Source organism: Scyliorhinus torazame, chromosome 27, assembly GCF_047496885.1.
Source record: "Scyliorhinus torazame isolate Kashiwa2021f chromosome 27, sScyTor2.1, whole genome shotgun sequence".
NCBI classification, from domain to species: domain Eukaryota; kingdom Metazoa; phylum Chordata; class Chondrichthyes; order Carcharhiniformes; family Scyliorhinidae; genus Scyliorhinus; species Scyliorhinus torazame.
The window spans coordinates 37,781,369-37,796,500 of NC_092733.1; the positions used below are offsets into that span (position 1 = coordinate 37,781,369).

Genomic DNA, 15,132 nt, shown 5'->3' on the forward strand with positions numbered 1-15,132 from the left:
GCCCTTAACGTTGGGTGGGGTTACTGGGTTAGGGGGATAGGGTGGAGGTGTTGACCTTGGGTAGGGTGCTCTTTCCAAGAGCCGGTGCAGACTCGATGGGCCGAATGGCCTCCTTCTGCACTGTAAATTCTATGATAATCTATGACCCAGCCTTGTCTGTGGACCCAGCCTTGCCAGCTCTATCAGGCAAGAGTGATAGAGCTCGAGTGATGGTGTAAACCATGCTCCCAGATTTTTGTGCACCAGCTGTATTTCTTCAGAAACTTCTCAGCTTGCCTTCCAGCCACAAACTAAAACTCAACACCTGATTTCTTCAATCCCTTGCTCTTCCCATTTTCTACATCATCTTATTAATGGAACACGGTGTCTCTCATTAACTACTCTGCAGGGAACCCTTTTAATATAAACAGAAATCCATTCGCCCAATTATTTATGATGCTTCAATTGCACCTCTGGCTCTCAAAAACCTAGCTGTCCTACAAATCAGTATTTTTAAAAACACTGCTGCAGCAGTCATACTGGAACCCAAACTTTCAACGCTTACTGCACCAAATGCAAATAATACAACATATCTGAAATTTCCACGTTTATCAAAGTGATTTGTCCATCAATTAGTGACTGTGACTCCAATTCGGGGGAACCATCGATTTAAGCCAGGGAAGTGGGATGGAAATTTTCAGAGATAGGAGGAGAAAGGTATTATGACACAAAAAGATTTGTTTCTCGGGGGTCGTTTTGCGGGATTGAAGGAGATGGGAACGAAGTTTGGGCTGGAGCAGGGGGAAATATTTAGATACCTGCAGGTTTGAGACTTTGCCAGAAAGGAGATACAGAGCTTCCCGGGGGAGCCGGCCTCCACATTGCTGGAGGAGGTGCTGACGACAGGGCGACTGGAGAAGGGGGTAGTGTCGGCGGTTTACGAAGCTATTTTGGAGGAGGAGAAGGCGCCGCTAGAAGGGATCAAGGCAAAGTGGGAGGAAGAGTTGGGAGTGGGTATGGAGGAGGGGTTCTGGTGTGAGGTGCTCCGGAGGGTGAACGCCTCCACCTCGTGTGTGAGGTTGGGGCTGATACAGCTGAAGGTGGTGTATAGAGCGCACCTTACAAGGGCGAGGATGAGCTGGCTCTTTGAGGGGGTAGAAGATGTGTGTGAACGTTGCGGGGGGGGGGGGGGGGGGGGGGGGCCCGCAAACCACATTCATGTTTTGGTCCTGTCCAAAGCTGGAGGATTACTGGAAGGAGGTGTTTAGGGTAATCTCTAAAGTGGTGCACGTGAAACTGGACCCGGGCCCTCGGGAGGCCATATTCGGGGTATCGGACCAGCCGGGGTTGGAAACGGGCGCGGAGGCAGATGCTGTCGCCTTCTCCTCATTGATCGCCCGAAGGTGGATCCTGTTCATAGACTAGAATTTACAATGCAGAAGGAGGCCATTCGGCCCATCGAGTCTGCACCGGCTCTTGGAAAGAGCACCCTAGCCAAGCCCACACCTCCATTCTATCCCCATAACCCAATAACTCCACCCAACACTAAGGGCAATTTTGGACACTAAGGGCAATTTATCATGGCCAATCCACCTAACCTGCGCATCTTTGGACTGTGAGAGGAAACCGGAGCACCCGGAGGAAACCCACGTACACACGGGGTGGATGTGCAGACTCCGCACAGACAGTGACCCAAGCCGGAATCAAACCTGGGACCCTGGAGCTGTGAAGCAATTGTGCTATCCACCATGCTACCGTGCTGCCCTGTTAGGGTGGAGATCAACCTCTCCACCCTGTGCACTTGCATAGTGGGGGGACCTGCTGGAATTCTTGACGCTTGGATCACTTCGAACATTAGGGGGGGGGCTGGGAAGGTTGGGGGAGGGGGCGGTGTATGTTAATGGTGACTATGGGTGATTCCTGATTCCTTTTTGTCATTTGTTTATGTTACCATGCAGGCTAATGTCTGGGGTTTGGTGGGAGGATGGGATTGTTGTTATTGATATGGGGATTGACGTTACATTCGTTACTGATTATTGTTTATTGTTGGGTGTAAATTTGGGATAAAATGTGAAAAAGGAGATACATTTTTTTTTTAGTTAGTGTGACTATATCAGGTTGTTGCTTGCCTAGTTTGTGGACAGCTCTACCAATTTTGGAACGAGCCCCCTGATGTTAGTAAGAGGTCATGATGTGGAGATGCCGGCGTTGGACTGGGGTGAGCACGGTGAGAAGTCTTACAACACCAGGTTAAAGTCCAACAGTTTGTTTCAAATCACTAGCTTTCGGAGAACAGCTCCTTCCTCAGGTGAATCACTGTTAGTAAGAAGGACGTTGTAGGGTTGGCAGGGCAAGGCATGCCATTCACATTTCTGGTAACGAGGTTGATTCTGGGCTGTTTCTTCTCTGTAGCAGTTTGATACAGCTGCAGTGTCTTGGTAGGCCATTTCAGAGTCAAGCACATTGCTGTAGGTCTGGAGACACATGTAGGTAAGGGCGGCAGATATCCTCCCCCAAAAGGGCACTGGTGAACAAGATAGGTTTTTACAATCAATGGTAGCTTCATGGTCAACATCAGTGAAACTGGATATATATTCCAGAATTTTTAAATTAATTGAATTTATTTTTCACTAGCTGCTATGGTGGGATTGGATCCATGTCCCCTGAGCATTAGCCTGGGACTCCTGGGGCGGGATTCTACGCAATCCGTGCGATGTCCGCCGACCGGCGCCACAAACGGCGCGAATCAGTCCGGCATCACGCCGGCCCAATGGTGCGGAATCCTCCGCATCTTGAGGGGCCGAGCCCTCACCTTGAGGGGCTAGGCCCGCGCCGGACTGATTTCCGCCCCGCCAGCTGGCGGGAAAGGCCTTTGGTGCCCCGCCAGCTGGCGCAAAACTGACTTTGCCGTGCGCGCATGCGCGGGAGCGCCAGCGGCCGCTCACGGGATCCCCGCGCATGCGCAGAGCAGGGGGTCTCTTCCGCCTCCGCCATAGTGGAGGCCATGGCGAAGGCGGAAGGAAAAGAGTGCCCCCACGGCACAGGTCCGCCCGCGGATCGGTGGGCCCCGATCGCGGGCCAGGCCACCGTGGGGGCACCCCCCGGGGCCAGATCGCCCCGTGCCCCTCCCAGGACCCCGGAGTCCACCCGCGCCACCTTGTCCCGCCGGTAAGAGAGGTGGTTTGATTCTCGCCGGCGGGACAGGCAATTCCAGCAGCGGGACTTCGGCCCATCGCGGGCCGGGGAATCGCCGGGGGGGGGCCCGCCAACCGGCGCGGCGCGATTCCCACCCCCGCCGAATATCCGGTGCCGGAGAATACGGCAACCGGCGGGGGCGGGATTCACGCCAGCCCCCGGCAATTCTCCAACCCGGCGGGTCCGGAGAATCCCGCCCCTGATTCCAGAAATTTAAAAATACTTCAGATGCTAGAAATCTGAAATAGAAACAGGAAATGTTGGATAAATGCAGGTAACATTGAGCTTTGAGCCCAATATGGCTCTTCTTTGGAACTCTGGATTTTTAGTCAAGTACCATTATTACACTATTCCCCTGGTCGAAAACTGCATTCATCTCACATTTCAGTCGGGAGGAAAGCTGGTTTGAAATCAATGGGTTAAGGCAGGCATTTTCAAAGTCGTGGTCGCGACCCGCTGGTGGGTTGCAGGGGGGGGTGTTGGGAGGGTCGTCCGTCGCGGTGCTCCCGATTGTGCAAATTCGCGCGCAACAGCCACACCAGATGGCTTTTAACAATGCCGGCCGCAACCATATAAAAGAAATGCGGCCGCACTGCGCTTGCGTGCCCGCAGATCGGGAGAGCCAGAGATGCTTAAAGGAAGTGAACGAGAGAGAGAGATAAAGAGGCCGAGTGGTTTAAGGAAGACTTTCCAGAGTTTAGGGCATTAGCAACCGACAGTACAGCCGCCAATTGTGGAGCAAAGTAAATAATGCACAAGAGGCCAGAATTGGGAATACAACAAAAGGTTAAAAGCTGGCTGCTGGCCTCAAATTTCCGCAATCGGAGACGCAGAAGATTAAAAAAAAAATCCATGTAATCTTCCTGCATGAAGGCCCCGAACGTCGACATCATGTGCTTTGGGCGCGATTTTGATTCCTCCATTTTGTGGGCAGCAAACAAGGTAAGAGAAAATGGTAGGTCGCGAAGGTTGGCCGGCGTGGGACGCGAAGGTCGGCCGGCGTGGGTCCCGACGGTCGGCCGGCGTGGGTCGCGAAGGTCGGCCGGCGTGGGTCCCGACGGTCGGCTGGTTGGTAAAAATGGGACCCGGAAAAAAAGTTTGAAAAACACTGGTTAAGGCCTCCGAGAGAAGAATGCCAACGTAAGGAGTTTGCCACTAATATATGCTGCTCAATCTATGTTGTGCCATATATTGTAACTACACGTTTATTTACATGGCAGACATTTGTAAAAGGATGGCAGAATGGCAAAGATCACTGGATTGGACTCAGTGATTCGATCTCTGAAGGTGACTGGCGCTGGGTGGATGGAACGGATTATACTTCCTCTATAAAGTGAGTTCTGTTTCAATTGCACATTTTGGACAATACCTAAAGCATTGAGCATTGAACAAAAAGCTGGATTTGTTTTGGAGCTACAACTTCAGATATTTAACTGAATAGGAGAAATGATTTAGAGACAAAGGGTACCAAATGGAGCTTGGCAGCAACTTTCTATTGGGCACTATGATGTCCCCTGAAATTCCAAAAGGGAGCATCAACTATTTACAGGTTAATTGCTGCAATGTTTATTTTGGGGGTTGTTACAATTTTACGAGTTTTGGGTGCTTTTCCATACTTGTTAAAAGTTTGAATATTTCAGAGGAAGTTATCTGGCTGAAGTAGTTTTTCGGCAATTTAAAGGTTTGATCACAAACCAGTTCAATCCAAAGGGGGTGCTCTCGGAGGGCTTCCTCTTGGCTTTGAGTATGACTTTGAGAATAAGGAGAGGTCACACAGAACGCAACAAGCTTCAAGAAGAGGCAGGAGGAAAAGAAGGGCTTTCAGCAGGCGTCCATAATGACAGAGAGCCTTTACGGAGCAGGTGCTGGAGGATTGGTTTTAATTATGCTCTGATGCTGTGGAAGCCCCTTGTACACTGGTATTCAGAGTCGTAACAAAAACAGAAAATACTGGACAAACTCAGCAGGACTGACAGCATCTGTGGAGAGAAAAGGGAGCTCACGTTTCGAGTCTGGATGAATGTTTGTCAAAGCTCTGTAAAAGGTATTCAGAGTCATTCACTGAGTACGACCGTGTCAGGCTTGGCTAGCCTGTGGCTCAGCTCACCCAATTGTGACAAGTCCCTAGATGCCAGTAAGGAGGACTTTGCAGGGCTGACTGTTACTAATGTTTTGGTCAATGCCAAGTCTTCAACCTGGTTGTATTCCTTTTTTTATTTTTCTTTAGCAATGTGGTACAGCTGAGTGGTTTGCTGGACCATTTTAGAGGGTAGTTAATAGTTAAGCAACATTGCTATAGGTCTGGAGTCACATGTAGGCCAGATGAGCAGATTTAGTCCGCTCAGCAGATTTGGTTCCCTAAAGCGGCATTAGTGAAGCAGAAGAATGGATGATATTTTCATTGTCATCACTGAGACTAGCTTTATATTCCAGATTTATTAACTGAATTTAACTCCACCAGCTGCTGTGGTTGGATCTGATTCCATGACCCCTGGACCTCTGGATTACTAGTCCTGTGACATGATCACTATACCACCATCTCCCCCACTGCACTTGGAAATCACTACAAATTGCAGCATCCTGCTTTCTACTCAATGGGGGCAGTTTAATTACAGTTTAATCTGGTTTCAGAGGCTAACTGATTTAACCCTCAGAGAATGTCCCAGGCACTGAAGGAGCTGCCTTTAGTTACAGACTAAGCGGGGTTTATTATTTTCTAAACCATCAATCCAGAAGACTCAAACTTGGAGAATTATGGTTTGGAAAGTCTGTGAGTGTTAAGAAACATTTGATCTTATCTGTTTGTTGGTGTAACAAATTCACAGCTGCAAGAGTGAAATTTCCTTTATGTCTTCAGATGGTTATTGTGACTTTTCTAAAACTTTGATATAGCCAAGGAGCAATCTACCATTTTACAATTCATGTTTTTCAATGATGATGTGTCACTGTGGAAAAGGGTTGCTTGGATTCTCTCGGGATAAATCTTAACATGGACAGGAAAATGAAACAGGAGAAATGGCATCAGCCTCCCATTGTACACCCATCTGATGTTCAATTTTGTGGATTTCAACAGATCAGAATATCATGTGTTTTGTATAACCAGCGGCAATTATACTCTGGCAGTTTTTTGCTACACTACCACTACCCTATATGGGAATGTGCCTACCTCTCCTCTTCATGTTTTTATAAGTCGACCTGTTACAAGCAAGCTAATTGGCTCAAGCCTTTTGAACTCCCAATCACTATAAGGTGCTATGTGTCACCTGAACAAACAGTCCTGGCCCTAATTCCAACAATTGCTCAGCAATTAGGTTAAAGACAGCTTCCAATATTATTAGTAATCCTGAACAAAACATGGATTGGTCACTTCCCTTCCCAAAATCTGAAACAATTGAAATCACGATGAGAATGTCTTCAAAGAAATATTATTTTGAAGTTTATGTAACAGAAAAGTCCACTTGGCACATTGGATCTGAAATTGATTTCAGGTGGTAACTCAGCTTTTTATAAATACAGAAATAACTAAAGGCAGCTCCTTCAGTGCCTGGGACATTCTCTGAGGGTTAAATCAGGTACAGCATACCTGACTTTCTCTCCCGCTGATGTCAATGGTGATGAATATCAGGCAGGATGTGGATTGGGCTCCCAATTCACGATCTACAGAAACTGCAGATACCCTATGAGAATCAGAATTTGTTTCATTGCAATAATTCCCTGAAAGTGTGAGTGCAGTGTGATGAATGTAACAGAGAACATAGAACAGTACACCACAGAACAGGCTCTTCGACCCTTGATGTTGTGCCGAGCATTGTCCGAAACCAAGATCAAGCTATCCAACTCCCTGTCATTCTGGTGTGCTCCATGTGCCTATCCAATAACCGCTTGAAAGTTCCTAAAGTGTCCGACTCCACTATCACAGCAGGCAGTCCATTCCACACCCTAACCACTCTCTGAGTAAAGAACCTACCTCGGACATCCCTCCTATATCTCCCACCCTGAATCTTATAGTTATGCCCCCTTGTAACAGCTACATCCACCCGAGGAAATAGTCTCTGAACGTCCACTCTATCTATCCGCCTCATCATCTTATAAACCTCTATTAAGTCGCCCCTCATCCTCCTCTGCTCCAAAGAGAAAAGCCCTAGCTCCCTCTACCTTTCCTCATAAGACCTATCCTGCAAACCAGGCAGCATCCTGGTAAATCTCCTTTGCACCCTTTCCAATGCTTCCACATCCTTCCTATAATGAGGTGACCAGAACTGCACACAATAATCCAAATGTGGTCTCACCAGGGTCATGTACAGTTGCAGCATAACCCCGCGGCTCTAAAACTCAAGCCCCTGTTAATAAACACTAACACACAATTAGCCTTCTTCATGGCTCTACCCACTTGAGTGGCAACCTTCAGAGATCTGTGGACATGAACCCCAAGATCTCGCTGTCCCTCCACATTCCTCAGAACCCTGCCGTTAACCCTGTAATCTGCATTCAAATTTTTCCTAGCAAAATGAATCACCTCGCACTTATCAGGGTTAAACTCCATCTGCCATTTTTCGACCCAACTCTGCATCCTATCAATGTCTCTTTGCAGCCTGCAACAGCCCTCCACCTCATCCACTACTCCACCAATCTTGGTGTCATCAGCAAATTTACTGACCCACCCTTCAGCCCCTTCCTCCAAGTCATTGATAAAAATCACAAATAGCAGAGGACCCAGCACTGATCCCTGTGGTACACCGCTGGTAACTGGGCTCCAGTCTGAAAATTTTCCATCCACCACCACCCTCTGACTTCTGTGTGATAGCCAGTTACTTATCCAATTGGCAAAATTTCACTCTATCCCACACCTTCTTACTTTCTTCATAAGCCGACCATGGGGAACCTTATCAAACGCATTACTAAAATCCATGTATACAACATCAACTGCTCTACCTTTATCTACACACTTTGTTACCTCCTCAAAGAATTCAATCAAATTTGTGAGGCAAGACTTACCCTTCACGAATCCATGTTGACTATCCCGGATTCTGCTGCATCTTCCCAAATGGTCATAAATCCTATCCTTCAGGACCTTTTCCATTAACTTACCGACCACCAAAGTAAGACTAACTGGCCTATAATTACCAGGGTCATTCCTATTCCCTTTCTTGAACAGAGGAACAACATTCACCACTCTCCAGTCCTCTGGCACTAGCCCGGGAACAGTGAGGGCCCAAAGGTCAAAGCCAAAGGCTCTGCAGTCTCATCTCTTGCCTCCCAAAGAATCCTTGGATATATCTCATCTGGCCCAGGGGACTTGTTGACCCTAAGGTTTTACAAAATTGCTAATACACCCTTCCTCAGAACATCTACCTCCTCCAGCCTACCCGCCTATATCACACTCTCATCCTCAAAAACATGGCCCCTCTCCTTGGTGAACACTGAAGAAAAGTATTCATTCAACGCTTCTCCGATTTCTTCTGACTCCATGCACACGTTCCCACTACTGTCCTTGACCAGCCCCAACCTCAACCTGGTCATTCTTTTATTTATCACATAAGAGTAAAAAGCCCTTGCGGTTTTCCTTGATCCGACCCGTCAAGAACTTAGTTTTCCTAACCATCCTAGCTCTCCTAAGCCCTTTTTTTTTAGCTCATTCCTTGCTATCTTGTAACCCTCAAGCGACCCAACGGAACCTTGTTTTCTCATCCTTACATACTCTTCCTTTTTCCTCTTGACAAGACATTCAACCTCTTTTGTGAACCATTGTTCCCTCACACGGCCATTTCCTCCCTGCCTGACTGGGAAATACATATCAAGGACACGCAGTATTTGTTCCTTGAACAAGCTCCACTTTTCATTTGTGCCTTTCCCTGACAGTTTCTGTTTCCATCTTACACTCCCTAATTCTTGCCAAATCGCATTATAATTACCCCTCCCCCAATTATAAACCTTGCCCTGCCATATGGCCCTATCCCTCTCCATTGCAATAGTGAAAGACACTGAATTGTGGTCACTATCTCCAAAGTGCTCTCCCACAAACAAATCTAACACTTGGCCCGGTTCATTACCCAGTACCAAATCCAATGTGCCCCCCCCCATATATTGTGTCAGGAAACCCTCCTACACACACTGGACAAAAACTGCCCCATCGGAACGGTTCGACCTATAGAGGTCCAATCAATATTTGGAAAGTTAAAGTCACCCATGGCAACTACCCTGAGACCTCCACACCTATCCATAATCTGTTTTGCAATTTCTTCCTCCACATCTCTATTACTATTTGGGGGCCTATAGAAAACTCCTAACAATGTGACCGCTCCTTTTCTATTTCTAACTTCGGCCCATAGTACCTCAGGAGGCAGATCCCCTTCGAACTGCCTTTCTGCAGCTGTTAACTATCCTTGATTAACAATGCTACTCCTCCACCTCTTTTACCACCTTCCCTACTCTTACTGAAACATCTATACCCCGGAACTTCCAACAACCATTCCTGTCCCTGTTCTAACCATGTCTCTGTAATGGCCACAACATCGTAGTCCCAAGTACCAATCCACGCTCCAAGTTCACCTACTTTATTCCGGATGCTCCTTGCATTGAGGGAGACACACTTCAACCCACCTTTCTGTCTGCCGGTACACTCCTGCGACCTTGATACCCTCCTCAGTACCTCACTACTCTCAACACTGGCTTCTGGACTACAGCTCGTTTTCCCAGCCCCCGGACAAATTAGTTTCAACCCCTCCGAAGAGCCGTAGCAAAAAATAATTGGTGCCCCTCCGGTTCAGGTGCAAACCGTCCTGTCTGTACAGGTCCCACCTTCCCCAGAATGTGCTCCATTTATCCACATAACTGAAACCCTCCCTCCTACACCATCCCTGCAGCCACGTGTTTAACTGCACTCTCTCCCTGTTCCTCATCTCGCTAGCACGTGGCACCAGCAACATGGTTTGTTCTGTGAAAAGAGAGTTGGCAACACGGTTTGTTCTGGCTCTCAGGTTCCACCCTAGCTCCCTAAATTCCTGTTTTAAATCCCCGTCCCTCCTCTTACCTATATCATTGGGACCGATGTGTACCATGACTTGTGACTGTTCCCCCTCCCCCTTAAGGATTCCGCGACGTCAGGGACCCAGGCACCCGGGAGGCAACATGCCATCCGTGAGTCTCTTTCGCTGCCACAGAACCGTCTGTCTGTCCCTCTAACTATCGAGTCCCCAATAACTATTGCTATCCTGCTCTCCCGCCTTCCCTTCTGAGCCACAGGGTCGGACTCAGTGCTGGAGATCCGTTCACCGTGGCTTACCCCTGGTAGGTCGTCCCCCTCAACAGTATCCAAAGCGGTAAACTTGTTACTGAGGGGTACGACCACAGGGGATCCCTGCACTGACTGCTTCCTCCCAGCCCCTCTCACCGTCACCCATCTATCTTGATTCTTCGGAGTAACTACATCCCTGAAGCTAATATCTATGACCACCTCTGCCTCCCGAATGATCCGAAGTTCATCCAGCTCCAGTTCCCTAACGCGGTTTCTGAGGAGCTGGAGATGGGTGCACTTCCCACAGGTGAAATCAGCAGGGACACTGACGGCGTCCCTCACCTCAAACATTCTGCAGGAGGAACATTGCACTGCCGTCCCTGCCATCCCCTCTAGATAAAACAAGAAAAAAAAAGAAAGAGCTTACCTGTTATTCACTCTACCCCTGAGGTTTGAGGGGGTGGAAGGGTGGGGGACACTACAAGTGTAGTGTCTAAGTTTTAGGAACCGCCCAACTTAAACACAGGTAAAAATAAAACACTTAACCAGCAACCACTGCACCCCACACGAGAACAGCAATCAGCTGTTATGGGCCTGCGCAACCAATTTAAATCTTTACTACTTACCCAGCAGTCACTCTGTCCTCACTCCGACTGGATTCAGCTGGAAACTCCCAACAATAAGTTTTTAAAATTTTTACTCCCATTCTCAGCAATCACTCACTCAGCAACCACTGCGCCCCGCACAAGAACACCTCAGGGAAAAGAAAAACTACTTGCCAGCCACCAGCCAATCACTTACCTGCAGGCGGTGATGTCACGGTTCAACTTATTTCTACTTCTACCTGCCCTTGAGTCTCCCTCTTGATCTTTACTTGGCTGGGATCTTTACAGTGATTGTTTTTTTTTGGTTAGAGGAGGAGGTAGGGAGGGAAACACTGAAGAAGTGTTTGGGGTTTAGCTGTCACTTGACAACAGCTCGTCCACAAACCACCTTCTAGATAGTGACCACAATGTACTGATTCAAATTTTTCCCACAACAGCCAATCAGCAGCTCCGCTCTGCTGCCCTCTGCTGGATGCTTGCCTTCACTTGAACATGGAGGGTGTCTTGCTCAGGTACACGTTCTGGTTACAGTGGCCGCAATGCACTGATGCAAATTTTCCCCGCAACAGCCAATCAGCAGCTCTGCTCTGCTGCTCTCTGCTGGATGAGAAATAGACTGGTGGATGCTTTTTTCTCCAGCTTGTGCATTTTAAGGCAAGCAATTCGCAGGAGCTGGTGGGGATGCTGCATTTATTTAGGGAGGCTTTCAGAGTGTCCTTGTGGCATTTCTTCTGCCCTCCCAGTGACCACTTGCTTTTGTAGAGCTTGTAGTAGAGCACTTATTTAGGGAGTCTTGTGTCGGGCATGTAGGGAATGTGGCCTGCCCATCAGCTTGAGCATGACCAGTGCCTGGATACTGGAGATATTGGTCTGGGAGAGTATGCTCACGTTGGTATGCTGAGGCAGCACGGTAGCACAGTGGTTAGCACTGTGGCTTCACAGCGCCAGGGTCCCAAGTTCAATTCCCGGCTGGGTCACTGTCTGTGCGGAGTCTGCATGTTCTCTCCGTGTCTGCGTGGGTTTCCTCCGAGTGCTCCGGTTTCCTCCCGCAGTCCCAAAAACCGTGCTGTTCGAGGGAGAATTTAGAATGTCCAAATAACCTGTGTATCCGAACAGGCGCCGAGGGGCTTTTCACAGTAACTTCATTGCAATGTAAATGTAAGCCTACTTGTGACAATAAAGATTATTATTCTCCTGTTGGCAGGATTTTGTGGAGGTAGCGTTGGTGATATCTCTCCAAGGATTGAGGTGTCTGCTGTACATTGTCCATGTTTCACACAGGAGGGCTGGGACCATGACTGCTCTGCAGACCATGATCTTGGTGCTGGATTTGAGATCTCGGTCTTCAAATACTCTGTTCTTAAGTGTCCAAAGACTGCCCTGGCGCATTGGAGTCGATGTTGTATTTCATCGTCAATGTCTCCTCGCACCGAAAAGAGGCTCCCTAGGTATAGGAAATGATCCACATTGTCCAAGGGCTCACCATGGACCCTTGATGGTTGGGGGGCAGTTTTGAGTCGCAGGAGTGGGCTGGAAGAGAACCTTTGTTTTCTGGATGTTTCGTCTGAGGCCCATTCTCTCATGTGCCTCGGTGAATGCGGTAACGATGGTCTCTCGCTCGGCCTCTGGATGTGCGCACACACAGACATTGTCTGCGTGCTGCAGCTCGAGAACAGAGGTTGAGGTGGCCTGGTTTCTGGCCTGGAGGCTGAACAGTTTCCTGCTTGTCCGGTAGGTTAGCTCCACTCCAGTGGGGAGCTTCAGGGTGACTGGCTGGAGTGTTGCTGAGGAGGGAGATGGAGAAGAGCGTTGGTGTGATGGTGCAGCCCTGTTTGACTCCAGTTTGCACACATATTGGGTCTGTGAAGGTTCCGTTGGTGAGGATCACAGCTTGCATGTCACCGTGGATCAGGCAGAGGATGCTGACGAATTTCTCCGGGCAGCCGAATTTGAGGAGGATGTTCTACAATCCCTCACGGTTGAGAGACAAAGACCTTTGCGAGATCAAAGACGGCCATGTACCGAGTGTTATGGGCCAGGGATTAGAGAACCCCAAAGTGCATCATGGAGTTCACATGACCCACAACTCTTACTAGATTGTGGTATGGGGAGCACACGGCCCACTCTACAGGTGTGGGACAGCAGAAATGGAAAAGTATTATTTAAAGCAAAACAATGTTTATTCTATGAACTCAAGTTAACCTTTTAAAACATGCAGTGACTATCTTAGCAACCATCAATTCAAATACAACCCCCAAAGACTACAACACTAAGTAATCCTTAATAACTTCCCAAACAACATCCAGAAGACAAAAGAAACACATTCACTACTGAGAACCTTTATAATTCTGAATTCACCAAATGATCAAATTTAGCTTATAGCCAAGTTCCGCACACATGAGTGCGGCCTCAACCGGGACCTGGGATTCATGTCGCATTACATTCATCCCCCACCATCGGGCCTGCAAAATCCTACCAACTGTCCTGGTTTGAGGCAATTCGCACCTCTTTAACCTGGGGTTACCCCATCTCTGGATCTGTAAAGATTTAATCACCTGCTAATGCTCGCATTCCAAGAATTGTCTGGCATCTTTGAATATGTCTATATATGTGTTTCTGGAACAGACCTCTTCATTCACCTGAGGAAGGAGCAGCGCTCCGAAAGCTAGTGACATCGAAACAAACCTGTTGGACTTTAACCTGGTGTTGTAAGACTTCTAACTGAGCCTATTTGAGGTCATTGCCTTTATTTTTTATTGCTTCACACTTCAACAAGTATAATTCGTGCAGTGCAAGAATGATGATAAGCTTAAGTTTATGCATAGATCCAGTTAATTGGTGATTAAGAAGCTTGACTCTGCAGGCTAATGTGTCCAACTGTTTCATAGAATTTCATGAGTAGAGGAAAAAGTAAATAACCTTATGTTACTGTCAGTTCACAAAATGGCAGCAACTTACAAATAATTATAAACACACAAACACTTCCATCCCAATTGTTGAATTGTTATTGTACTGTTATGGAGGTTAAATGTTTAAACATCAATTTTCAATGGAAAATTGTGTACATTAGAGAAGATTCTTCAGCTAAATTTAGGGTCCAACAGTCCATTCATTTTGTTCTCTTCTCTTTTCTCATTCAGGTTTTGGGATATCACCCAGCCCAATGGTGATAAAGAGGAAAATTGTGTCACGATGTTCGCTGAAGGAAAATGGCATGATTGGCCTTGCAGTTTTGGTCATTTGTCAATCTGTGAAAAATCTGCATAATCCTGGTTTCTTTAATTTTCTAGTCAGTGGAAAAAAAAAAAATCTATTTTGAAATGTCCATTTACATTGGGCGCGATTCCCCGTCCTCGTTACGATCTCGCTCAAGCGAAACGAGGCCGGTGAATAGCCGGAGAAGCCAAAAACGCACCAGGCGGCAAACAATTTGTGATGCATCCAGCCCGCTCCCCTCGGCAAAATCGGGATCACGCCTTAGCGTGGTGCAAAACCAATTATCACCACTTAAGCGCAATTTCCATACAATTAACAAGAGCCGCCCCATATTCAACAGCCTCCTGTCATTCAGCGGCCTCCCCAGCAATTGGTCACACTGGCACTGATTAGTGCACCTTTTGAAAAATGTGAACCTGGCAGAAAGGCTTCTTTTGGGAACTTTTGCTCACAAGTAAAGAACCAGGGGCTGCTGGACCTGCCACCCAAGTGCCTCGGCTGGGGGTGGGGGACCCTCTGCAGGGGTGGGCCGCCATGTGAGGGTGGGGGGGGCAGCCGGGGGGGCAACCACTCGCCCCACCACCATGCCAACCGCTGGATCATGTTTATCCATTCTGGGGGCAACCCTTGTCCCTGCCCGCCTGTCCCACTGACCACCCATAACCCCCACTGACTTCTGGACGTGCGACTGAAGGCTATTGCTAATAGGGAAGTGGTGATCGTGGTTAAGTGAGCACTTCACACATCCCAAGTGGATTCCCGTGGGTAGGCAGGCCATGTAGGAGTCATTGCCTAGCATCCCAATCACATCTTGATGCCTGGACACTGTGCGTGAACACTGCGGGAGGCAACACCACATATGTAGTAGCCAATATCTGAACACACAAGGGATGGGACACAGCT

General features: G+C 48.0%; 1 protein-coding gene across 3 annotated transcripts in view; it reads left to right on the forward strand.

The window, feature by feature from the left end:
* LOC140403405 (CD209 antigen-like protein C) overlaps positions 1 to 14,723 on the forward strand; it is an 82,393-nt gene extending 67,670 nt beyond the window's left edge. For 2 of the 3 annotated variants that reach the window (XM_072491332.1, XM_072491333.1), the window contains 2 exons: positions 4,395 to 4,507; positions 14,154 to 14,723. In XM_072491332.1, coding sequence (XP_072347433.1) covers positions 4,395 to 4,507; positions 14,154 to 14,280 — 240 coding nt within the window. In that variant the 3' untranslated portion in view covers positions 14,281 to 14,723. The remainder of the gene's footprint in view (positions 1 to 4,394; positions 4,508 to 14,153) is intronic. The other variant, XM_072491334.1, reaches the window with a different exon arrangement.
* Positions 14,724 to 15,132: the final 409 nt, after the last annotated feature.